The following is a 26278-nucleotide window of genomic DNA, read 5'->3' as shown; positions in this document are numbered from 1 at the left end:
CTGTCCTCTTTGTTTCCTACTTTGTTTCTCCCTTTATCTTTCTCAGTTTTTCTCTGACAATAATTTACCTAGACTTTGTACTGTTGTATAGAAGAAAGTAAATGCCTGATGGCTGGAACATTTTTAGTCTTGTCTTTGTATCTCCAGAACTTAGCACAGGGCTTCAAAAATGTTTTTTAAACTCTTGCCTTCTGTTTTAGAATTGATACTAATTTTTGGTTCCAAAGCAGAAGAGTGGTAAGGGCTCGGCAATTGAGGTTGTGATCACATAGTTAGAAACATATAGTTAGGAAGTATCTGAGGTCAAATTTGAATCCAAGACTTCCATCTCTAGGACTGTCTCTATCTACTGAGCCACCTAGAGGCCCGCAGGGAGTTTTTTGCTTGTTTTTTGTTTAAAATTCAGGAAAAGCCACAAACACTGGCTAGCTGTGTGACCCCAGGCAAGTCATTCAACCTATCAGCTTCCTATTTTTGAGGAATGATAGACTGACAGACAGACAGATAGATGGATAGATAGAAACATTCGTTTCCCAATTTTAAAACAAGGAATTTTTCATCCAATTTATTTAATAAAAATAAAAATTTTAAGCCTCTCTCTCAGGATTGTTGTGAGGGCAAACTGAGATATTTGTCAAACATTTTGCAAATCTTAATGTTTATATAAATGCTAATGATTATTACTATTATTTCATATAATAGGTATGTAATAAAATTTTATTGACCTGAATTAAAATTAATACTCAGTATTTTCTTTTTCTGCCTATATTCACTAAATAATTGTTCTTCCAAGGAGCCATGGCCATAAAAGTGGACCAGTAAGTCAAATCTTGGCACAAGAGGCAAAATAATTCTAGATGCTAACAAGATACTGAGTTGAAAATTACTCCACAATAGAAAAGGCTGAGGTCCCTCAAGGCTTTACCATCACCACTGGAAAGTGAATTATGCATTAGTATTCCAATACATATGATAAATCTGTGTGAACCCTGACACAGGAAGAACCAAACATGAATCAGAGGTAGGGGAGGATCTGTGCACTGTCAAATACACATACCCTAGAAAAGTCAAATATAGAAGGCCTTCCCATCACTTGGCATTGATCAGAGCACAATTTACTCATTAGAAAACTTTTTTTTTGACCTGGAGTCAAATTATTTTTCTCTGGAAATGCACTTCTGAAATGATAACAGCAATCATCAGAAAAACATTAACTGTACCAAAAAAAAACCAAAAACAACCCATAGAACCCTTTTCAGGAATAAATTGATTTTGTAAAGCCATTAGGCCAGTTCTGTGTTCTACAAGGTAAGTTAGTAGCCTGAGCATTTCTATGAAGAATTTAGTGTAGTTTAAACAAAACAGTTGGATGAGCTAGTTTAAAAGTCAGCTTTTACTTTAGGCTATTCAGAACTGATCAAAGAAGCCTGGAATTGGTTGGCTCCAAATGGGCTTCATTTTTCCTTATTAAGAATTTCTCCAATGTATATAGTTAAACAGTCACTTCATTCTAGATAATCATGTTTGTGTAATAATTAAAATGAAGTGCCAAGAATCCAGAGCCAGGCATGAAGAGCTCCAGAATCAAAAGAGAGGGAATCTTTCTCAGGCTCCCACTTATTTACAGTATTCTCCACCCATCAGCTCTCCTCACATCTCAGGAATCAATCATAGCCTTTCAATTTGCCTAGCGCTGCGGGGGTGGGGGTGGGTGGGCAGTGCTTGTGGCCTTTTTTTGGTTAGTGACTTACTAAGTGTTAATTAAGTGTAGGGATACTTTAAGTTCTTGATTGATTAACTTAAAATAGACAAAGGGAATAAAAATTCCCTTTCACATTTGGGAGGGAGGGAGTCTAAAGGATCTTTAGCTTATTCCTGAGCATGGCTGGGTTACTGTTTTTTAAGGAGAGGAACTAAAATGCAACTTGGTTCCTCTTCCTCCCTCCTTTTGTTGCCTCAGTCTCCCTTGAGAGTACTTCCAGCATCTCTTTTGTCAATATAATGTCTATCAACTTAGATTACACAGTCACTGATGAATTCACCCGCTCTCAGGGAGGCCAGGGAGGCCAGTGTGTTTGCCATTGGCACTTGGTATATTTTAAATAATGATTAGCTTTCTTGGTAAGAGGGAAAAAAGAACGTTAAAAAACAAACAAACAATACAAAGTAGGCAATACATAATGATACTATAGTTGATAATGGCTGCGCTTTTAAATTCATAGGGATCACTGTTTTAAAAGGTTTAAAATAACTGCCCCCAAATACCCTACAAAATATAAAATTGGCAAAGTGGATAAGGCAGTGGATTGGAAGTTAGGAACACCTGGGTTCAAATCCTGCCTCATGTACTTTCTATCTGAGTGACCCTAGGGAAGTCACTTAATCTCTCTACACCTTATTTTTTTTTTTATCTGTAATGCTGAAGGATTGGACTCCATGGCCTTCAGGTCCCTTCTAGATCCTATCAAATATAGATGAAAAGAAATTTGAAGTTAAGGCTAACACAATGTCTTTTTATTATTTAACATTTGATGAAACATTCACTTACACCCAGAGAGAGATACATGGTAGGTAGAAATAGGCTATAATATATCACCAATGATGACTTGTGAAAGAAATAGCAGGAAAAATAATAATCATGATAATAATAAGAACAAAATAAGTTCAGCATGATTTATATAGTGTTAAGGTTTGCAAAGTACTTTATAATATATGTATGCTTATATGTATGTGAGAAAATATGCATATATATACATACACACATGTATCAAATATGTATGTATATGTATATAGCTCCTCATTTGATCCTTAAAATAATTTTGAAGTGCTATAGCTATCCCTATTTGACAGAAGAGGTAACTGCAGCTCAGAGAGGCTAAATTGTCCAGGATGCTATATTGGGTAAGCACGAGACTGGTGTCAAAGCCAGAGCCTCCCAATTCTAAGCCTGGCACAACATCCAGCATGCTTTCCACAATCATCCAAGAGATGTACTACTAGAAGAGAGAGTGAGTAGGTCACATAGTGAGTGCACTACAATGAGTTCTCATGCGAAATGACCAAGTCAGGAGGAAGGAGCCTAGCATATCAAGGGGACATACAGAGAAAGAACACTGGACTTGTGAGGAAAGGCCTGAACATAAATCATACCTCTAAGGTTTAGTAGTTAGGCTAGTAGTTAGAGGCAGCTAGGTGGTATTACCAAGATGCACAGGGACTGGAGTCAGGAAGACCTGAGTTCAAATCTGTCTCAGACAATTTCTAACTCTGTGACCCTGGCCAAATCACTTAACTTCTGTTTTTTACTTCCTCAATTGAAAAAAAGAAGAGGAAATAATAGCACCCACTTCTCAGGGCTGTTGTGAGTATTAAATGAGATGATATTTGTAAAATGCTTAGCACAATGCATGGCATGTAGTTCTTAATAAATGCTTGTTCCCTCCCTCCCTTCCTTCCTTCCTTCCTTCCTTCCTTCCTTCCTTCCTCCCTCCCTCCCTTCCTTCCTTCCTTCCTTCCTCTCTCCCTTTCCTCTCCATTCCTTCAAAATTATTTACTACATATTTATTTATTTATTTACATATTTACTATGAGCCAGACACTGGCTAAGAGCTAAAATCTCTCTTCTACTGTTATAACTGTAACAACTTGGAGACAATCTAAAGTGAAATGATAAGATTCTTGCTATTGTGACCAAATGTATATTTTTTATCTGCTTGACACAAGCAGTGTCTTAATGGAACAAGCAAGACTGAACAATACTAGATGCTTTTTCCCCAAGATGAGTTCTCCTCAAAGGTTATATATGATGAGGCACATCCACTAAGCTTAGTGTATGCTTCTGTGCTTTCTGATTTTTTAACCTACGAAATGTGACCTGATTTCTTGCTTTTCTTTCAAGGTCATCTCAAACCTTAAGGAAAATAAAAAGTTTAAAAAACCCCAAACAGTACAAAGTAGGAAACCATATATTAACAAAGAAGAAATGGGGACCATACTTTTAAAAAGAAAAGCATACTTGTTTATAAAGCAAACATCAATATAAGGGATCACCCTAAGAAGGGCACTGCTTAAAATTTAAGCAGTCAGTAATGGGAAGCGACAGACCTCAAACAATTTCAGTCTTTCATAGTTGAGTGAATTCACAGGGACAGCAGGACAAGGATATGCTAACCTACCTTACTAGGACCTTGGCAATGGCTTCATAGGCCCTACTTAGGCCAATAGCATCTTCTAGGGCTACGGAGATTTCTGAGAAGACGTTGAGAGCCTGTTACACAGAAAAAAAAACACACACCCATTAGAATCATTACAATGCCAGGTACTATTTTGAATCACAACTACAGAACTATTTTGATATTATTATTTTTGAACTCCTCCCCAGATCCCATGAGGTCCCCCGGCTGAAGCTGACACAAATCACACCACCCCATTCCCCCTCCCTCACTGCTGACTATCCATGGGAGAATCTGGAGGGCCCTAGATGGATAACCCAGTGCCTACACCAAACTTTCTTGTCAATGATTCCTTCTCCTTTTTTCCTTCCGAATCAGACAGTGAATCCCCAAACCTCATCTCTCCAGCATACCCTCTAGAATTCTAGAGACCCTTAAAACCATTCCTCACTTTTCAATGTTGGTGGCCAACTCCCTTCCAGGCTTTCTGCCCTGTAGGTCTCTGATAGCCTGATTTATCATAAGGGCTCCTTGGCTTTGTAGAAACCCAGCTGCACCCTTAGAATTTCAGGGCCTTTCTTCTGTCTTCCCTGCAGCAAAACTCTACTGTAATTATTGTCTTCCCCAATTAGAATGTGATTTCCTTCATAGCAGGGATTGTCTTCTTATTTTATTTCTGCTTTTGCCTTTAGCTATGCTTGGCATATAGTTAGTACTTAATTTCTGCCTTCTCATTCATTCATATCAATACTTATTTTTATATGTTTGTAGCACAAAACACTTTGATTCATCAAAACAGAAATATTGGTTTGTTTCTATGCATAGAGCTTGTACTTTTTCAACAATGCCAGGGACTTCCCCAACAAGCATTGTTTTGCTTTTGGCCTTCTAGCCCCAAATCTCCCAATCCATATAATTTTCAATGTGAAGGAATAATTGAATGGTTCTCAAATATGATTTTCAAATAATGCATCACTACTCCAAGTGACATAAGGCATTGCATACTACTCTAATATAGTAGCTTAAAACAGCATTTTCTTTCTGCAAATAGTGATTTAAAAAGCATGAGTTTAGGCTACATTCCATTTCAATCAGTCATTTTATTGCTTCTATCTTTCATTATTTGTGCACACACACAAAAATCTGTTAACCAGGACTTAATATACACTAAAAATCTTTCTTACAAATGCACTCCATTAATGATGACCTTGTCGATAATCAAAGGATTATAGCTGCCACAGTCAAACATATGATCTTAATTTAATTTAACACTCACATCATCTGTATTGTATAATTTCCCCTTTCATCTTTTTTTTTTTCCATTGGGCAGGAGGAAAAATACATAAAATGAAATCCCTTTCTTTCTTCTTCCCTCATTGTTACTTGACCCAACCTATTACACACATGAGGACACAAGAAATCTCTAAAGACCCTCTATGGAAATCCTTTTTGCACATTTCTAAGAAAGGATTAGTGAAAGTCATTTGGCTAGGTTTGGGATAGAGAGGAGTTGCGAGAGAGGATATGAATATGCCCTAGATCCCACTGTCTGAGGCAGCTTCTGGCATTCCAAATGGTGGGAGATAGGGGTTGATTCTTTTTTTATTTATCTTCTAAAATCAATTGAGAAATAATTTCTGTGAAGCCAGGGTATGAGAAGATAATGAATTTCCATGATTGTCTGGATTTTATGTTGTTTAGTACAAAATGTCTCACTTAAGTATGAATGTTCTCTGAGGCACTTACTGGTGTGAGACACTTAATAGTGGCAAGGCATTCAGATATACGGATTTATTATTAGGGACCATGACAAACTGGAGAATATCCAGAGGAGTTTGGCTCCGATAGCTAGGATAGTAGGGATTGGTCCATGCCAGATCAGTTGAGAGAAATGAGGATGTTTAGCCTGGAAAAGACTTGGTGATGGTGGAAAGAGAGAGAGATTAATCAGCTGCTTTCAATATTTGAAGGGCTGTCATTGAAGGCAGAAGAGGATTCAGACTTCTTCTGTTTGTCCCTGGAAAGTAAAACTAGCAACGATGGGTCAAGTGACATATTTCAGCTCAAAACCAAATGAAAAAGCTTCCTAGTAATTAGAGTTGTCCAAAAATGAAAGTGAAAGTGGTTGTGTCTTAGGAGGTGAAGTCTCCATCCCTGGAGGTTCTTAAGTGGAGGCCAAGTGACTACTTGTCACAAATTCTGCTTTAGGTAAGGGCTGAAGATGACTTCTAAGGTTCTTTACAATTCTAATATTCTATTTTCAAAGGGCTATCCACTGAATCATGCTATCTGTATCTTTAGGTTCCCACCAATTCTGAACAATCATTGACAAAAAGATATAATATATATAAAACTATGTCTTGCTTATTTCTATTTATTAGTTCTTTCTCTGGAGGTAGACATACACAAGTCATTCTCCAAACAATATTTCTGTTGCTGTATATAATGCTTTCTTAAAGCAGATCTTGACACTTGATGAATCAAGCAACAATGAATATAACCTTAGGGATGTTCTTTTACCCTTCCTTAAGCATCAGATATCGTAGTATGAATGAACATTGGCTTTTCTTAGCTGAAGTTCTAAAGTCATGAAAGTCCTGAACACTGAAGATCTTGCTTAGACCAAACACAGGTAAGGATATTCTCTCTCTCTCTCTCTTAAACCCTGGCCTGATTTTTTTAAACCCTTACCTTCCATCTTAGAATCAATACTGTGTATTGGCTCCAAGGCAGAAGAGTGGTAAGGGCTAGGCAAAGGGGGTAAGTGACTTGCCCAGGGTCACACAGCTAGGAAGTGTCTGAGGCCATATTTGAACCCAGGACCTCCCATCTCTGGGCCTAATTCTCAATCCACTGAGCCACCCAACTCCCCACCCCCACCCCAACCTGATATTTTTTTTTTAAGCCCTTGTACTTCCGTGTATTGTCTCATAGGTGGAAGATTGGTAAGGGTGGTCAATGGGGGTCAAGTGACTTGCCCAGGGTCACACAGCTGGGAAGTGGCTGAGGCCGGGTTTGAACCTAGAACCTCCTGTCTCTAGGCCTGACTCACCCCAACCTGATTTTAAAGAAGAGAGAACCTTGTATGCCAGATTAAGAAGTTTGACCTGTATTTAGTAGGCAATAAGAAGCCACAATCAAAGCTGGATACACAGGTATGCACAGAAAGAATGTTTTGACCTTATTCAAAAGAGGCGCCAACACTTCCCAGCTGTGTGACCCTGGGCAAGTCACTTAACCCCCATTGCCTAGCCCTTACCACTCTTCTGCCTTAGAGCCAATACATAGTAATGACTCTCAGGATGGAAGGTAAGGTTTTAAAAAAATATTTAAAAAAATTTAAAAAAGGTGCTACCTAGACAAATGCCCAGCAACCTTTGATGGAATCATGCAACTACATCAGTTAGCAGAAGAGAGATCCATCACTCGGTGCAACCATAGAATCTCAGGAATTTAGAACTTGGAAAGATATTTGGGTTTGTTAAGCCCAATAACCATATTTCCCAGATAGGGAAATGGAGGCCAGAGGAAGTGAAATAACTTGCATGAAGTTACCCAGCAAATTAGTGACAGAACTGGGAAGAGACCCCAGTCTCCCTAGTCTCAGCTATTGCTCAAGCTACAACATAATTACAATGTCCCAGTACTTTAGCTGTTCTTTGGAGGAAAATGATAAGCCTCTACACATGGCACTAATTCTTTAATCTACTAATGCAACATGATTCTATTGGTTTTCCCCAAATCTTGGTTCCCTTTTCTCTAATCTATTATCCACATTACTATGATCCTTATCTTCCTTAGGCATAATATTAATCATAATTCCTGTGCTAAAAACCCTTTAGAGGTAGTTTTCTGTTGTTTACTAAATACAATTCAAATTTCCTAGCTTTGCATTCAAGGTTCTATAGAAATGTGGATGCTCCCCACCTTATTTCATGAGGTCTTGAAGTACCCCTCTATCCTCCCATCAAGCTGGCCTACCCTTAGTCCTTTGCAAATGCCCACTGTCTTCTCAATGCTGACATGAGCATTATTCTCTACACCTGGAATGCCCCATTCCATCCTCCCCTGGTATAATAAATCTTGCCCATCTTTTAAAGTCCAGCTTAAATTGTAACTTCTGTAGGAAGACTTCACTGAGTCTCCCTCCACTAATGTGAAATGCTCTTTTCTTCCTTTGACTTCAACTTTGGACCTTTTGATTCAATTCAATTCAGCTAATACATATTGAGGCACTCAACTGTGCAAGGCCGGGTGGGAATGTGTTTAAGAAACAAAGACAAAAACAAATCCCAGAGAACCTACCCTCAAAGAACTTCATTCCAGTCCAAAACAGTAAGTTCCTACTATGCATGACAAACTATGTGAAGTACTTGGAATACAAAGACAAAGATGACCTAAACTCATCCTCAAGGGGCTCCTCAAGGCTATCCTCAAGGATCCATCCTCAATGTATCCAGAGAAGCCTGAGAAAAGACAGTGTGTGACAGAGTGAAAAGGAAGGGTTAGATGTGAGAGATAGTGTGCAATCAGCAAGACATGACAACCAATGGTGGGATGTGGGGATGAGGGATCATATGCTCAGAGGTTTAGAGCTGTGACATTAGGAGGCACATTGGACCTAGAGTCAGGAAGACCCTCTTCCTGAGTTTAAATCCAGTCTCAGACCTTTATTTGCTAACCCTGCTTGACTCAATTCATCTTTTAAAATGAGCTCGAGAAGGAAATTAGAAAACACTCCAGCATCTTTGCCAAGAAGACCCCAAAATGGGGTCACAAAGAGTTGGTCATGACTGAAATAACTCAACAATAACAACTCTAACTTACTATTATAGCATAATTCTAACTGCTCACTTGGACCCACTCCACCTCCATACACATAGAGGAGGAGGAAGGCTCTAAGCCGATTCCAAGGTTTTGAACCCAAGTGCCTTGGAGGTTGGTGAAGTCGTTGGGAAGTTGAGAGGTGATACATGTTTATAAATAAGAATAGACACATAATGAATTTAGTTTCAGATTTTGAGATGCTAGTAAGACAGGACTGGAGCTCAGGGAAGAGAGTTTTGGACTGGATATATAGTTTGGGAGTCATTCTTATAGAAGAGTTAGTTGAGTCTTAGGAATGGGTAAAGTTACTGAGAGAGGGGACAGAAAGAAAAAATGATACTTTAGGGCAGGAATAGGATGATGAATAAACAAGGAAGACTGAGGAGGAGCAGTCAGAGAGGAAAGAGGACTTAGAATGCTATCAAGGAAACAAAAGGGATACATTCTTCTCTGCCTACCCAACTCCCCAGACACCAATATTGGGGAAAAATGATTCTCTACATTGGGGTGACATGAGATGTTTGGAGACTGCAAAGTGTAGCAGAGAGAATATCTCTTCCCAATGTGTAACCTTGGAGGAGAAAGTAAGCACCTCCACTTCACCCAGCTCCAGGATGTCACCCACTCACTGGGCCTGTAACTATCACATTTCTTAGTTCACTGCTGCCCTGAGTGATTGCCCACATTCCATGTGACACAAAGAACTGTGTCACATGGAATGCTGGAGATCAATGAATGATGCCAATGTGCATTGGGCTTGGGGTATCCTGGAGGGTCTGTCTCATCCCCTTCTCCACTACCTCACTTGAGCATGGGTGCAGTGGAAAGACCAATGAGTTTTGAATCAGAGGATTTGAGTTCAAGTCCTGCTTCTAAACAGGATTGCTCCCAAGGACAAGCAGCTAATTAGTAGAAGGGTGAGAGCACAGGCCTCTACCCTTTCTGGTTAATGCACTTCCCTAAATACTTATGAAGTGGAATGATAGAGGCAATGGGGAAAATCTAGTCCATTAAATGAGAACCAGGGGAAATGGCCATTTAAATCTTGTGTGTAAACTGTAGCTCTGGGCAAGTCATGTAACCTTGCCTCATATGTAAAATGCAGAGGTTAGCCTAGATGACCACACTGAAGTCCTGGTTAGCTTTAAATCTCTGATCTTTAAACTGAATTGGTTTCAGGTGCAAGGACTCCCAATTGCTTAAGGCTCTGGGTCCATTGGGAAATTTTTCCTTACATTAAGCCTAAATTTGCCTCTTGCAACTTTCATCCATTGCTCTGGCCCTCTGGGGCCATGAGGAATAAATCTCAGAATAAAGGAGGATCAATGAGAGCTAAAATGATTAAGGAGGGCATGCTAAAATATGGAAGCTTAGCACAACTTAGAAACTTAGAGAACAACTAAGCAAAATAAAAGCACGGTCAAAGCAGGCTACCTTAAATGAAGAGCCAGACACCTTAGAGGGCCCCACTGTACTTGATGGTGTGCCCCTGTGGCATGCAATATGTTGATAACAAAGCCAAGGTCTGAAAGGTTAGCATCTGGGAGCGTAAACCAAATATTAAAAGGGAGGAGAAAAAATTGGCAGGTTCAAAATATTTAATGAAAGGAAAATTCTGGCCCCAGTTCTAAAGTTTTCACGTACTGAGTACGAGTAAAGTTTCATAAAAAAGGAAGGGGGGGCATAAGTAAGGATGAAAGCAGAGAGAAAACATAAGGATTCGCAGGTTACATGCACTCTAAATCAAAACTTGTATAGAATTATTACTATTTATGATAAACCCCTCTATGGGGTTTTTCTTATTGTAACAGCTTACTAGTATAATATTGGTTAAAGGAGAAGTAAGTCTTAACGCGGTGTAGTCAAAACGATTTAGGGCAGCTAGGTGGCACAGTGGATAGAGAACTGGGCCTGGAGGCAGGGACACCTGAGTTCAAATCTTACCTCATGCACTTATTAGCAATGTAATCCTGGGCAAGTCACTCAACCCTATTTGCCTTGGTTTCCTCCTCTGTCAAATGAGCTGCAAAAGGAAGTGGCAAAGCACCTTAATATCTCTGTCAAGAAAACTCTAAATGGGGTCATGAAGAGTTGGCCAAAGCTGAAAATGACTGAACAACAAAAGGATGGGTAGATCACTCATTCAGTCAGATATTTAGTAAGTACCTGGGTGTGCCAGGAGCTGTTCTAAATAAACACTGGGGATACATAGAGAGGCAAAAGAAGAGTCTTGTCCTCAAGAAGCACACAGTCTGATGGCTACTCTGTGCTTAGTCTGTGCCTCCTTAGAGGTCACAAACTAACTGGGAGACAGGACTGTGCATATGAAACCTTTCTATAATAATGAACAAGTGAATAAATATTATTAAGTGTGTGGACTATAAGGAAAGCCAAGAATTGCAGAATCAACCATTTTGAATTGTGATGCTAGAGAAGATTTTGGAGAATCCCTTAGACAGCCAGGAGATCAAATCAGCCAATACTTAAAGAAATTAATTTAGACTCTTCTTTGGAAGGACAAATACTGTAGCTAAAGCTTAAATATGTTGGCCACTTAATGAGAAGATAGGACTTATTAGAGAAGACCCTAATGTTGGAAAAGATTAAAGGCAAAAGGAGAAGGGGACGACAGAGGATGAGAAGGATAGAGAGTGTCATGGAAACAATGAACATGAACTTGGACTGACTCCGAGAGATAGTGGAGGATAGAAGGATATGGTGTGCTATGGTCCACAGGATCAAGAAAAGTCTGAATGACTGAACAGCAGCAAAAATGTGTCAAGCCCTCTCCTAAACAGTGAGGATGCAAATACAAAAGTAAAGTCAGTCCCTGCCTTCAAGAATGGGGGAGAAAACATACATATACAAGGGAAATGGGGATTTTGTTTCAAAAGGTTACAGAAAAAATGAATCAGGCCATAAGGAGCAGATGCAACATATTGCTTCCAGGAGCAATAGCAGATGGGATTTGATCATTTGATTCTAGATCCCTTTGGTTCCAGAACTGGAAGGGGACAGAGATGATGGTGTCTAGACAGAGGAAAAAAGTTGGTAAGAAGATGGCCAGGGAGTAGGGAGAGATGTAGAACAGACTGGAGATGCCTAAAATACTGGCTCGGGAAGAGCAATCACCAATCGAAACAGAAGTGACCCACCACAGAATTTCTAGAGATGAAGGTGCATTAGGAAGTCAGAGAAGAGGAAGATAAACATGATTTGGAGTAGGCCATGAGAATGGACATTATAGAATGTTCTTATAATCCTATGTTTAGAACTGGAAGGTTCTGTAGGCCATAGTCAACTTTTCTACTTGAGCATGTCATTTCTTATGTCATTTATCTAATTTTGTTGCCCATTCTCCATTCTCTTACCCTAGTGATTCCCAAAGTGGGTGCCACTGCCTCCTGGTGGGTGCTGCAGTGATCCAGGGGAGTGGTGATGGCCATAGGTACATTTATCTTTCCTATTAATTGCTATTAAAATTAAAAAATATATATTTTCCAGGGGGCTAAGTAATATTTTTTCTGGAAAGGGGGTGGTAGGCCAAAAAATTTTGGGAACCACTGTCCTACCCCATTGACATCACATCACTATCTTGGGGGATATTACCACGGATCAGCTATGAAGGACTCATAGGGCTAATAATCTGGGGAGCTGAATTCTAGACATTGTTCTGCTAGCAATCTGTTTAAATGGCCTTGGAGACATCTCTTCAGCTCACAATGACTCCATTTCCTTTTCCACTGACAACATAAGGATAATGTTATCTCTGTGTTTGTATTTCATAGAGTTGTGAGGAAAAAATAAAACCAAAGAAAGTCTGTAGTATGGTGGAGGAGAAAAAAATTGAACTGGATTTGGAGGCAAAAAGCCCAGTATTTACACAGGATCTAGCACACAGCAAGCATTTAATGTTTACTGACCAATTGACAAAAGCCTCAAGTTCAAGTCCAGGGTGTACAACTTAGTTACCTTTGTGACCGTGAGTAAAATCTCAAGGAACTTAAGTCTCTGTTGCTAAATCTGTAAAATGAAGGCTCTAAGACCATTGCCAGTTTTAAATCTATGACCTTATGTGAAACTCCAACTCCCTCATTCTATAGATGAGGAAACTGAGACACACTGAAGTGAAGGGATTTGCCCAATGTCATGTGAGTAGCAAGTCCAGGATTCAAACCCACATCCTTTGACTCTTAAAACGGTGCTTTTGCTGCTAAGTCAGTTTTATAGAATAATTCTGTTTCATGCATTATTTTACTGACAGAAGTCAAGTTAAAACAATCCATAAACGAGAAGGCAACCATTTTCTACTGTTCACATTTAAAGACAGTAACAATGAAGTGATGTAAGGACAGGTTGGTGGGGTAGGTGTACTTCTTATATACTCTGCATTGGCTTTTGCAGGGACTTTCTCATTTTTGAATTCTTTTTCCCTTGAAAGCAACCAGGTGCTCATGCGCACACACACACACACACACACACATGTATTCACACTCACATGCATGCAGGCAACACACTCCCCATGCTGGACCAGGTCTCCTTTTTGTTTCCCTTTTCTGAAAGTTAGGGTTTCATTTGCATTCACAAAGACAAATGCTACCTATTTCAGAATCGTGCCTGAAGCTGGCCCTGCACCCAGGAAAAGTCTTCTTCCCCCCTCCTAACTCCTCTACCAGATGGGGACCCTAAACCTAGACTGGTACTATTAGGACTACAGATTGACTGCAGTCTGGGCTAGATGTTGGATCTGTGAACTGAATTCACCTGGGAACCTAACCATAAGTTGTTTCCAGGGGGAAAATGTGTTCCAAGTTCCAAACAACAGCCTTACAAATGAACTTTTGGACCACAAACCATTTGTAGGTTGCCAATATTTGGATACCATAATCACAGCTAAATAGTTTCCCTTTGGGGCCTCATCTTAACGTTGTTTATCTTTTCCTTCTTTGCCCAGCAGCCCCAGCAATTCTGCCCCAAATTTAGCCTCATCTTTTAAATCTAAAAGTGCTCCCTAACTAACACCAGTCAATACTGAAGACAGACTAAAGCATTCTATACAACAAAATATGAATTATCTAGTCATTAAAGATCTCTTATAGTAAAAGTGAGTGAGATCTGTAACAGAGCAGTCACAACGAAGAAGCTTTATTCCCAGTTTCACCTATGAGTCCTTCAATCATAAAAGAACTTGAAGAAATCCCCCCAATTCCAAAAACTTCCTATAATCCAAATGGAGGCAGCCAGAGTGGTGACAATTGAAAAAAATGTGATAAGATCATTTCCCACTTTGCTCACCAATAAGAAGGCAGTGAATGTTACTTTTGGACACATTCAGCATTATTTAAAATTTAAGCAAACTCCCAATTGTGCTACCACGTAACAAAAAAAAAAGTTTTCCTCAACTCTGGATAAAGTATTGTACTTTGAGAGAGAAAAAAGGAAGCACGGGGGGGGGGCAATTCTTCTGGTTTATACCTATGTGATAAGAGGGGAAAAGTCAGCTCAGCCACCTTGTACTCAAAATCCCTGTCAGATATTATTGGAAATACATTTCTTCTGATTTCTGGCAATCGAGGCCTATTTAGCCATTTCACAGTTGGTGAGCAGAAAGGATGGTTCTGCCTCATTTGCAGTCTTGGAACATGATTCAGACAATCAGCTGCAACATTAGTCAAAGGAATCAGGAGCTAATGCTTTCTGACAAGCACTGCAGTAAACAGGCAAAGGCCCAGCCTGGGCAGCAGCATCCTCAGATATGGTAGGAGCCAGCAAGGGTGTCAATCGACAGATAATACAAGCAGAGCTAAGATGGTCTATCTCATGGCAGTTAGGGGCTCTTAAAGATGATGAGAAAAAAGCAGAAGGATCTGCTATGTAATAAATACAGTCATTCTTATCTACAAGGAAAATTATGTTGAATAAATAAATGGAGAGGAAGGGCATAGGTATAATACATAAAATACATAAAACGTAAGGGTTTGGATAGTTGGCATTCTGCTGAAGTTTTCTTAATCCAGAAGTGGTCTTAGTGTAGCAGAAACCCATTCTGATGACACAGGGCACACACACTTTCTTCCTTTGTGAAGCTCATTACTCCGCATCTGGACAAATTGTCACATATTGGAGGTTTAACTTGCCTTAAAAATTTTTTTTAATATGTTGAGAAGGGAGATAAAGCATACTATATAGAAGGAGAAGGACTGAGCAGAGCAAGAGGACGGGATTCTGGTCCCAGCTTTTTCTCACTGTGACCATTGATAAGGTTATTAACTCTTTGATTCTTAGTGTCCACATATATGAAATGAAGGTATTGGATAAGATGATTTCTTCAGTCCCTTCTTGCTCTAAATTCTAATAGAAACATACCTAGAAATTTTGGGGCCCATAGAAAGCCTTGCAAAACACCCTGAGGACCTGCCCTTAAATCAGCTCCCTAAGACCAGTTTGTGGTGGGTAATTTAGGAGAAACTTGGATTCTATGGGCAGAGCCCCTGCAGGAGCATGAGATCACAGCCAAGAAGGTCATGGAGGTATGGGAAGAGCTTGTCTGGGGTGTGATTGCCAGAATGAGAAATGGTTAGGCTCCTTAGTGGTTTTCTAGTTTAAATAATGATTTTGATAACTACTCGAGCAGTTAGGTGGCACAGTGGATAGAGTGATCTTCCTGAGAAGTTCAAATCCGGCTTTAGATACTTAGTAGCTGGGTGACTCTGAGCAAGTCACTTTATCCTGTTTGCCTCAGTTTTCTCATCTGCCAAATGAGCTGGAGAAGGAAATGGCAAGCCACCTAAATATCTTTGCCAAGAAAACTCCAAATGGGGGCAGGAAGAGCCAGACACAACTGTAAAATGGCTGAACAACCACAAATGAAGTTCTAAGCTCAATTGGGTCTACACTGTTTCAGAAGCATCAGTACTGTTAGCATCTTCTAAATTATGGGACAAAGCCTTGGAAATCCCCCATCCCCACAGATATCCTTAGATTGTCCAATGCTTGTCCCTTGCAGATATAAATTTGGATGCTTTTTATGGATTATAAAAATAATGTGCAATTCTATAATGTTATGAGTCCAACAGAATGTAGACTCCTTGAAGTCGGGGATGGCTTCTTTTTATGTCTTTGTATTCCCAGTGGCTGGCACATAATAGGTCCTATAAACCTATTTTGCTTGATATGGTATCCATCCCTATTTTAAGCTATTGAAATTTATAACAAAAAGATGACTTTTAGGATGCCCTTTTTGCATGTGCGTGTATGCATGGATGTGTATGCAGATTAAATAAAATATAAACTACATGCACATACATGCATGTAAATATTATATATACTGATACATATAATGAATAATAGACATATAATATGCATATTATATATACATTCTCACATATACATATACACATAAATGTAGTATGTCAGAAAAGTTAGTGTAGTCGTAAGTTTCTGTAGCTTAAAACCTATCAAATCCAAATCTGACCCCCTTCTGATGCATAGAAAAATTAAATGACTGCAGCTAATAAAATGACTCAGTCAGGATCTGAACTCAGCTCTTCTTTGACTCCAAGACCAAAACCACATATTAAATCACCTAAGATGAATGTACGTTCCTTAAGGGCAGAGATTATTTTATTTTATTTTTCTTTATACCTACAGAACATTGCAAGTTCTGTATTACACATATTAGGTACTTAGAAGAGTGTGCTGGTAAATATTTAACAACCAGCCCTTCTGATGGGGAAAATGTATGCATAAGTTTAATCTCCATTATTAACATTTTCTCTAGCAGTTTCTCAAGTCTAGACAATCAATAAAACAATAAATCAAGCCAACATTTGTAGCATTTGCTGATTTCCAAGGTGTAAATGGTCACCACTGGCTCACCCAAATCATTTGTAGCTGACTTCAAGCACATCCCTGAAATTTAGTTAACATTTATATTACTTTGAAAGTTTACAAAATGATATATTTATTTTGTCTTCACCATAACCCTGGGAAGTGGGATCCCTTATTATTCTTATTTTATAGGTGAAGTAACTGAGGCAGAGAAAACTGAAATAATTTGCTCAGAATCACACTGTTAGTCACTGTTAGTGTTTAAGGCAGGATTTGAACTCAGGTCTTCCTGATTACAAGTCTAGCTCTCAACCAATGTGTCAACTAGCTCACTTGATAATTTAATGAATATCTGTTAAATTGAATTGACCACGCATGGCTGAAAACTAAAGTTTCTGACCTTCCTTTGAATGCCCTATCCATGCTACTTCTCTGCTATATTACAAGACTCCAAACCATTTGCAATTACCAGGGGAAGGATCAGGAAAGTATTCTATATTCATGAGTAATTCCTACCAGTTTTTAATAAATACCAATACTATGAAAATTTCTATATTTCTGCATGAATCAATGATGACTGGAAGATTTGTCTTTTCCCTTGCCACAAAGCCACCATCTATTTATAATCCCTCTTACTTGATTTCTTCCTCATTTTGGAACAAGATTCAATAAAAATTCATTTTGGTTTTCTTTTTCCAGAAATCCACAAAAGCCCTGAAAAAACATTCGGAGCACATTTTCTTTGGGCAATCTGCTATCTCTCCCACCACAAGCCATTACTCCGGTCAAGTTGGTAAACCCTCATTTAGCTCCAGAATGTCATGTTTTCATCTCAGGCTATGTGAACACATTTCCAGGAAATAAAACCCAATAGCCCCATCTTCGTCCCTTTACGCTGGGAAGGTCCTTCATCCCTTACTCTTTCCGAGTGATATGAAAGGAAAGAAAACAATTTATGAATCATTTCGGTCCTGACAGATGTGACGATAGCTGGGAACGTGAGGCCTGCCAAGAGCTTTTATCAAGTATGTTATAACAACGAGTAATAAGTGTAAATAATAAATGGCTAGGATCTTCAGGGAAACAGTGGCAATACTAAACAATTTTGGGTACTTGCTGATGGGGGCTTTGCTTGCCTTGGAATCCCCTGGCTTCCCAGTAGAGTTTTGGCCTGACAATAAACAACAGTTTAATACTTGATCTAATCCCAGCCAGGAGGTGAGTTCAGCAGTGAGCTTTTGCAGATGTTCACATCCAATAATCTATCCATAATTGATGAAACAGGGAGGTCAGATGTAATGGCTGCTACTATCCCGGCAACAAATAAATGGTTATTGACAAAACAAGCCAGTGTGGGGCTTGAGAGCTGAACAGTGACAAGCAGGGAAGGAGAAGATGGGAGCAGGGACGAGCCTTTCGCCCTTCATCTGGAGAATTCCTCCACGCGATGGATGTTTGGTAGAATGGCCCACTGACTCACAAGCAGATGGAAGGGACCTGGGACTAGGAAAACGGAGATTCCTAAAGTACATAAAAGGCAAAGGCAGACAGAGGCTGAAAAGGAGATGAAGAGAGAGTGCCGGACAAGGCAGGAGAGCGGGGTAAGTACAAACACACAAACTGTTCAGAAATACCTTGGCAGGGTAATACTGGGAAGCCAGATGCCGGGACCGCTTTCATCCCATTGCTGTGTCTATACGAATATACCTAACTGTCAAGTAGCCATAGCCTTGGAAGACCCTAGAATTAGAGCACACAGATGGGCATGCTCTAGTGCCCAGAACTTTGTTTGGTAGTTTATCTAGCAATAGTCTGTTGGACCCTTAAGTGAGGGCTTTATTCTTACACACAAAAATCTATAAAGTCACTTTAAAATATTGAGATTACAATTGATATATTTCACATGTAATGTTGAAAAGACAGAAAGATTTTAAAAGATTGGCTCAACTCAAAATCCATATGAGAAAATCAAACTGACTAGAAAAGATATGTCCGTGGAAGAAAGAAACTTTCTTTTCATTAAAAAGAAAAAAAAACCCACACATGGCATTTTTTCTCAGTCTTAGCTTTTGCAAAGAGTACAATGTCTTAATGGAAGATACGTTTACTGGCTGAATAAAATCACAGACATTTAAGCGTAAATAGGCAGCTGAAATCCTATGCGTCCATTTCAGTGGTAAAAGAGGATATTTCTACACAGTTTACTATGCAATATTATAATATGAAAAATGGCAGAGGGAAATGGTAGTTATTATTGCTGTTCGTAGTCATAAAGAGGCTTGGGACAGAGATGTTTTAAATATTAATATGACTCAAATCACTTACATCGATTTAACATTCTTTAGTGGTTTATTTAGAGGTGTGATTTATTCTATGCACTGCAATGGATGCTTTTGATCAGCTCTGAAATAACAGATAAGCTAAACATAAAACAGCAAAACTCACTGCTGTTTGCCATTTTAGAGTCAGCGTCAGACTTTTCCACACTCATAGAGAGCTCGCAGAAATACTGGCACCATACTCTGGATTGTTCAAGGTCCTTAGCAAGATTTTAGTACTTACTAAAAATAGCAAATTCACTATGAAACTCCCCCCACCCCCCATTTCATTAGATTTTCATACAGTGCCTGGTACATAGTAGGCACTTAATAAATGCATGCTGATTCATGAATTGATTCCTAGTTCCATGCAATTCCATACCACAAACAATAACTGTTTGGTTTTGATGGCTCAAGAAGGCGATCTGATGGCAAATTCAATTATGCTTACGTTATTTACTTAGGAAGTCATGAGATTATGGATTTGAAGATGGAAGATGGAAATTATCTCCTTGGAGATAATTTTTTACTCTACTGCTTCATTTTACAGATGAGAAAATAGAGGCTCAGAGAAGGGAAAAATACTTATCCAAGGTGACACAGCTAGAGGGAGGAATATCTGATCTATCTATCTATCTATCTATCTATCTATCTATCTATCTATCTATCTATCTATACACACAGACATATGTGAATATATCTGTGACACTGATATTTTCACCCAGTGCTCTTATTTCTGTTCTCTAAGGCCAAGCAGAACAAGTTTCATTCATTCACAAGATAGCCCTATATTTTAAGACATCCCATGTCCTCAAGTCTTCTCTATTCCAACCAAAATATGGCTGTTTCATCCAATAGATTCTTTTTCTGACCTTATGTGTAGGCCCTTGTCATCTTGCTCTTCCTCTTTTTAATAAGCTTTGGTTAAACAAAGTCCTCCTCCTCAAAAAGGAACATTTAGATCTGAAAAAGAAACTCCAGATGTGCTGTGACCTGGGCCATGTATCACTTCTCTTTCTTCTAAACCCCATGCCTTTGATAATACAGTCTTGGACTGCATTATCCAAAAAGCTTTCCAAGCTTGAAAGATTTTGAGAATGGTTCCAGATGTGGAAATTCTGTGTGTGCAACCTTAGAATCATCATGGGTAAGTGTGAGGAGACTTAACCAGAGCATTGGTTATCATGCAGGGAAATGATTGCCCTCACTGATAAAATCATATATCCTTGAAATATTTCTTGAAAGATTGGATTGCTAATGAACTGGAGGTTTTAAAAATCTTGGCCCAAATTCATCCTATTGACTTATTTTATCAATAGGGAATGTCATATATAAATATGGAAATTTAAGTTGATTTGTTTCAATAATAAAATTCATTTCAATAAGCAATAATTTACTCTCCTATAAACAAAAATATTTTTCCTTTGTTACATTACTTATGGATGTAGTAATCCCTAAAAGTCAATACCTAGTACTTAATGGTTGATTTGCTGTTAAACAACTCAATAGCACTGTACAGATCAATACACTTGTTTGGGATAGCTAGAAAGTTTGGAAAAGAGTCAAAAGGAAATCAGCATCCAGTAAAGGTTTAAAGCTTTGTATCGTACCAGCATTGTTTGCATTGTTTGCATTGTCTGCATTGTCTGCAGTCAGCTGCTAAGTAATAAAATCATACATGAGAAAATTAAACATATACATATATTTCCAAAAAATTAAGTATATTTCAATATAATGTTCAGATAAGTAATGGAAAATGTGAAGTGAATCTAAGATTTTATCCTAATGAAGCAAAAAATGAAATGTAAATATGAAAAATTAAAAAAAACGAATACGGAATGGTTTTTACTCTTTTAGACTTGCTTGAAACAATTCAAATCAAATTGAACTGATTGGAATTGTTTTTTTCAGGTTTAAACTGATTTTAATCAGCTTCAATCTACTTGAACCAGTTTAAAACTGTTAATCTGATTCAAACAGAAACCAAGGGGAACATTTAAATATGAAAATGAAATAGGTATATGAGGGAGAGCCTGGGTGGCGAGTCAAAGGGAGAGATTGCTGCAATGAAAAATAATGATTAAGTTAAAAGAAAACGTGCAATATATGGCCATGAGAAAAGCACTAAGTGGCAAAACCTTATTATGATGTGGTTTCTTTAATTCACAAAGTCAAGGGACTCATTGAATCACCTCTGGGTAGATGTCTTGATTTAAATGAAATTGCAACAGCATTGGGAGTACAGTGCAGGTTATATGGCATCAACAATATATTAGATGGAATCAACTTCATTCCAAAAAGATCTAAGAATCAAATTCAGAGCATTGGATCTGATCTTGGCAGTAATGGCTCAAAAGTATCCCAGCAAAAGAAGAAAAGGGATGAACTTATGATTTCATAGCAAAGAAAAAGGCTTCAGATCATTTAATTAACAGCAATAGTTTAAATGAACAAATGTCAAAGAAAATGAAAGATTTGCTTATTTGACCCTATTTAGTATATGAGCTTTCCATGAAAAATTGGTATTGACATCAAGACTCCAGAAGAATCCAAACTGGAAATGTCAACTCTTGGCCACATACTCTTTATTTCAGTGACACTGGTCTTCTGACTGTTCCATGAATAAGATATTCCATCTCTTGGCCCTTGGCATTTTCTCTGGCTGACTCCCATACCTGGAATGTTCTCCCCTCCTACGGACTACTGACCTTCCTGGTTTCATTTTAGTCTCAACTAAATCCCACTTTCTACAGGAAGACTTCCCCACACCTTCTAAATTGTAGTGTCTTCCCTTCCTTAATTATTTCCTATCTATCCTGTATATAAGCTTTATATATACTTGTTTGAATGATGTCTCTCCCATTAGATTATGAGTTACTTGAAGGCAAAGACTAACTTTTGGGTCTTTCTGTATTCCCGATGTTTACTAGAGTGCCAGGCACATAGTAGATACTTAATTAACATTAATCAACTGCTGACTCCATGGCTTTTAAGAACCTGGCCTATATTTTTCCTTGAATTATGCTTATTATTTTTCCCTGCCAAATCTGAAATCCTATTGGATTTATATCTTTATTCTCCCTCCTAATCATTTTAACCAAAAGGGTATTCTTTTCCTGTAGTCACATATATTAGAAAAAAAGGCACTGATCTTAAAGACTTGAAAAATCCTGGTTCAAATCCCCTCTCTAATATTTGCTAGCTTTTTGATCATGGGCAAGTAAGTCACTTACTTTTACTGAGCACCTCAGTTTCCTTATCTGTAAAATGAAGACTGTAATACTTGTACTACCTATTTCAATCTATGAATAAACCACCTTTTAAGCCCATTTAAATGTCAATTATAACTCCCTGATAACTTGTCTTTTCCTGTCATTTCTTTGAACTTTGTCCTCTTTTTTTTGTTCACTTATATAACCTATTTTCATGATTTTTATAGATCCAGACTAATTAGTGCCTATACTCCTTGAAGGCCTATATCTGCCTATTCAATGTGAAGTTTGCCAGTAAGGTTCAAACATAATTGTTTTCTAATTCTTTATTCAGTGACTTGTCCATAATCATACAAATGAATGAAAAGAAATAATTAAATGTCTACTATGTGCTTGACACTGTGCTAAATTAACTATATAATAAGTGAGTGATCTGGGAGTCAAGTTTAGTGTTCTACTTCTCAAACTATAAAATAAAGACAACCACAAGATTTCTCCATTCTTTCCTCTCCTCTCTTCTCTTCTCTCCTCTCCTTTCCTCTCCTCTCCTCTTTTCTTTCCTTCCCTTTCCTTCCCTTCTTCCTTTCTCTTCCCCTTCCCCTCTCCTTCCTTCCTCTCTCCTTCCTTCCTTCCTTCCTTCCTTCCTTCCTTCCTTCCTTCCTCTCACCATCTCTCCATCTAGCATTTCTTTAATAACTATTTATAGCATGCTCATTGTGTGCAAAGCACTGTGCTAAGTATTATGGGAGATAATGAAGTATGACTCCACAGCTTTATAATACTTTAAAAGCTCTGTTCTGACAATAATCTGTTGAGGAGTGGTGGTGGAGGAGAGGTTCATAATAGAAGTGCTCTCATCTCCTCTTTTTAGATAAGAAAGCCCGAGGAAAGGTTGGCCCATCCACATTAAGGATGTCATACTTGGATTCCAGTAGCTTCTAACACCAAGTCCCTCCAGTCCTTTTGTCATCATACATCGCAAAATAAGAGGGTTAGACGTGATGATTTTCATACATTCAGAGTCAATCTATTGTATATGGTAGGAATTGAGAGAAATCCATAGTTTAGATATGTTGCCACTTGTCACTTATATCATGAAGCTTACAGTGTAATAGGAGAGAAGACAGATAAATATGGACAATAGGAACCAATAGAATAGGAGAGAAGAGAGATAAATATAGACAATAATATATAACAAGCACATATTGCAAATGCTATTTTGGAAAAGTCTGTATCTGTAGAGTAACATAATTGAGTGAAAGGTAGAAAGCAGAGGTGTCAAACCCTAGGCCAGTGGCAGCAATCCTGGATTGAAACAAGTTTAAAATGTAATTAGGAAATATTTAACAAAATAAATAAAACACAACAGGACACAGAAAATGTTAATTTGTTCTTTGCTAAGTTAATGTGTGGCCTGCAGGGATCCGTATGCGTGATTTGTTGCTGCTCTTATTGTTCAGTTATTTCAGACTTGTTGAATCCCATGATCCCACTGGTGGTTTTCTTGGCAAAGATACTGGAGTGGTTTGCCATTTCCTTCTACATATTATTTTATAGATGAGGAAATTGAAACCAACAGGGTGAAATGACTTGCCTAGGATCACAGAACTAGTAAGTGTCTGAGGTTAGATTTGAACTCAGTTCTTGGGTCTTCCTGACTCCAGGCCCTGGACTCTATCCACTGTGCCACCTAGCTGCACCTATGTGTTGGTTTAGTGGCCCCAATTCTATTTGAGTTTGACACTACTGTTGTAGAAAATACAAGATTCCCCTGTTTATTATTTGCTTAATATTAAGAATGTTATTTCATCTATTTGAGCACAACATAGCCCATAAACCTCTCTTCCAGCAAGGCCTCTGGCACTTATATGTCAAAATCATGTAAAATGCCTTAAAATATTTAGAAAATAGACTATTTTGTGCAAAGTACCTCTATAAGTATAAAAACTAGGCATTATGCAAGGAAAGCAATGCTTGACAAAGGTCTTTGCCAAAATCATGGAGGACATCCAGTTCAGGGTCTGTGTTGAAGATGAATTCCCTAAAGATGTTGAGGTCCTCCAGATGCTTCTGTTTGTAGATTACAATTCACTGAGTGTTTTCAAGCCCGGAGCCCTGAAGAGCCTCCTCAAATGGGAACCATATTCACTTTAAAATAATTTTGCCTACATATTTATGTAGGAAGAACTAAATGTATGAAGAATGATTATTGTCAGTGTTATGATCTGCAGTTTGATAGACAATACATTTGGGGCAAATAAGTTGTGAGATGGACTAAACACTGGGTTTGGGATCAGGAGGACTCTATCTATCTATCTAATCTCTATCTTAGATAGATGCTGTAAATGGAAAATGGGTTTGATACAACGTTGAACTAGACTAGAGGAAGACTAGTTTGGATTGCCTTTAGGAAACTACTGCGCAGTACTTTTAATGACCTAAAATTTCTTCCCATAGGAGACCAACCAACAAAGACTGATCTTTTTAAGGACAATTTCTGGTGATTCTATTATATAATTGTAAGTTACAGAACACCATAGTTTTCAAAGAATTCAACTTTAGGATCATCCCAAAAGGCAAAAGAACATGGTAGATGGGGATAGGGCTAGGCCGAAACACTGCAAATTAAGAATTGTGCAGGAGGAAGGGGAAAAGAACCTACCTGTACTAAAGTATTTTTAATAGCTGTTTTTAGTGGCAAAGAATCAGAAACTGAGGGGGTGTCCATCAGTTGAGGAATGGCTGAACAAGTGGTGGCATATAGTTATAAGGAATTTTATTGTAACATAAGAAATGATGAAAAGGATGAGTTCATAAAAACCTAGAAATACTATATGAATTGATGCAAAGTGAAGTAGAAAGAACCAGGAGAACAATGTACACAGTAAGAGAAATATTATACAATGTTCAACTGTGAAGGACTAAACCATTACTAGTAAAGCAAGTTTCCAAGATATTCACAAAGGATCCATGATGAAAAATATTATCCACCATCAAAGAAGGAACTCTTGGGAGTTTGATTGCAGATCAAAGCATACCATCTTTCACTTTATTTCCTTCATGAGTTTTTTTTATTGTATATGGGATATATGTCTTCTATGATGACTTGGGCAATATAGAGATATGTATTGCATGAAAGCGCTGGTACAACCTACTTATCATCTGTGGGGAGTAAGAGAATCTGAATTCTAAGACATCAGAAAATAGTTGTCAAACATTGTTCCTACATGTAGCTGAAAAAATAATAAAATTAAAACAAATGGATCACAATGTGCATCACTGGAGGGAGAGCCTACATTGATAAGATCATAGATCAAATCAATGCATTAGAAAACGTAGAGCAAATTATTATGTGAGGTCTGAATGTGAAAGTATTCCCTCTGGGCACCAGGGAAAGTTTAATTTAAGACACAGTATATGAGTTAGCACTTGCAAACTGAAGTTGATTTTTTTAAAACCAAGGTAGAAGACATATTTACCACTAATAAATTTCAGCTTATTACATTCAGCTCCATGTTCTATCCTGCCAAGATCTTTTTAGATCTTGATTTTATCATGTAATACATTAGATAGTCCTTCTAGTTTTGTACTATCTACAAATTTGCTGAGCATACCAGCCATCTGTATCTTTATTCAAGTCATTGATAAAAATGTTAAATGGTATAAGGCATTCCAATGGATGCTTCCTTATGAGATAGTCCAAGATAGCATCTAATTACTTTGCACTGAATCTGGTCATTTAACTAGTTCTCTATCTAAAATGTAACATTATATAGTCTAAGTCCTTCTATGTTGTTCAAAAGAATAGCATGAGAAAAAGTGTCATCCCTCTGAATGCAATATGAATGTGAACTTAGAAGTCCTAGCAAGTTCAACCCTTTAACTTTACAGATGAGGAAACTGAGGCCCTGAAAGATTG

The 26278-nt window shown here is 38.2% G+C and overlaps 1 protein-coding gene across 1 annotated transcript in view; it reads right to left on the bottom strand.

Annotated features, from left to right (window-relative positions):
• Positions 1 to 26278, bottom strand: part of TTC29 (tetratricopeptide repeat domain 29) — a 149412-nt gene that overhangs the window by 21515 nt on the left and 101619 nt on the right. The window contains exon 7 of the mRNA XM_044681697.1: positions 4176 to 4267. Within this exon, the coding sequence (XP_044537632.1) occupies positions 4176 to 4267 (92 nt within the window). The remainder of the gene's footprint in view (positions 1 to 4175; positions 4268 to 26278) is intronic.

The sequence above is a fragment of the Gracilinanus agilis genome, chromosome 6, assembly GCF_016433145.1.
Source record: "Gracilinanus agilis isolate LMUSP501 chromosome 6, AgileGrace, whole genome shotgun sequence".
Lineage (NCBI taxonomy): Eukaryota > Metazoa > Chordata > Mammalia > Didelphimorphia > Didelphidae > Gracilinanus > Gracilinanus agilis.
This window is presented reverse-complemented; position numbering and strand designations above follow the sequence as displayed.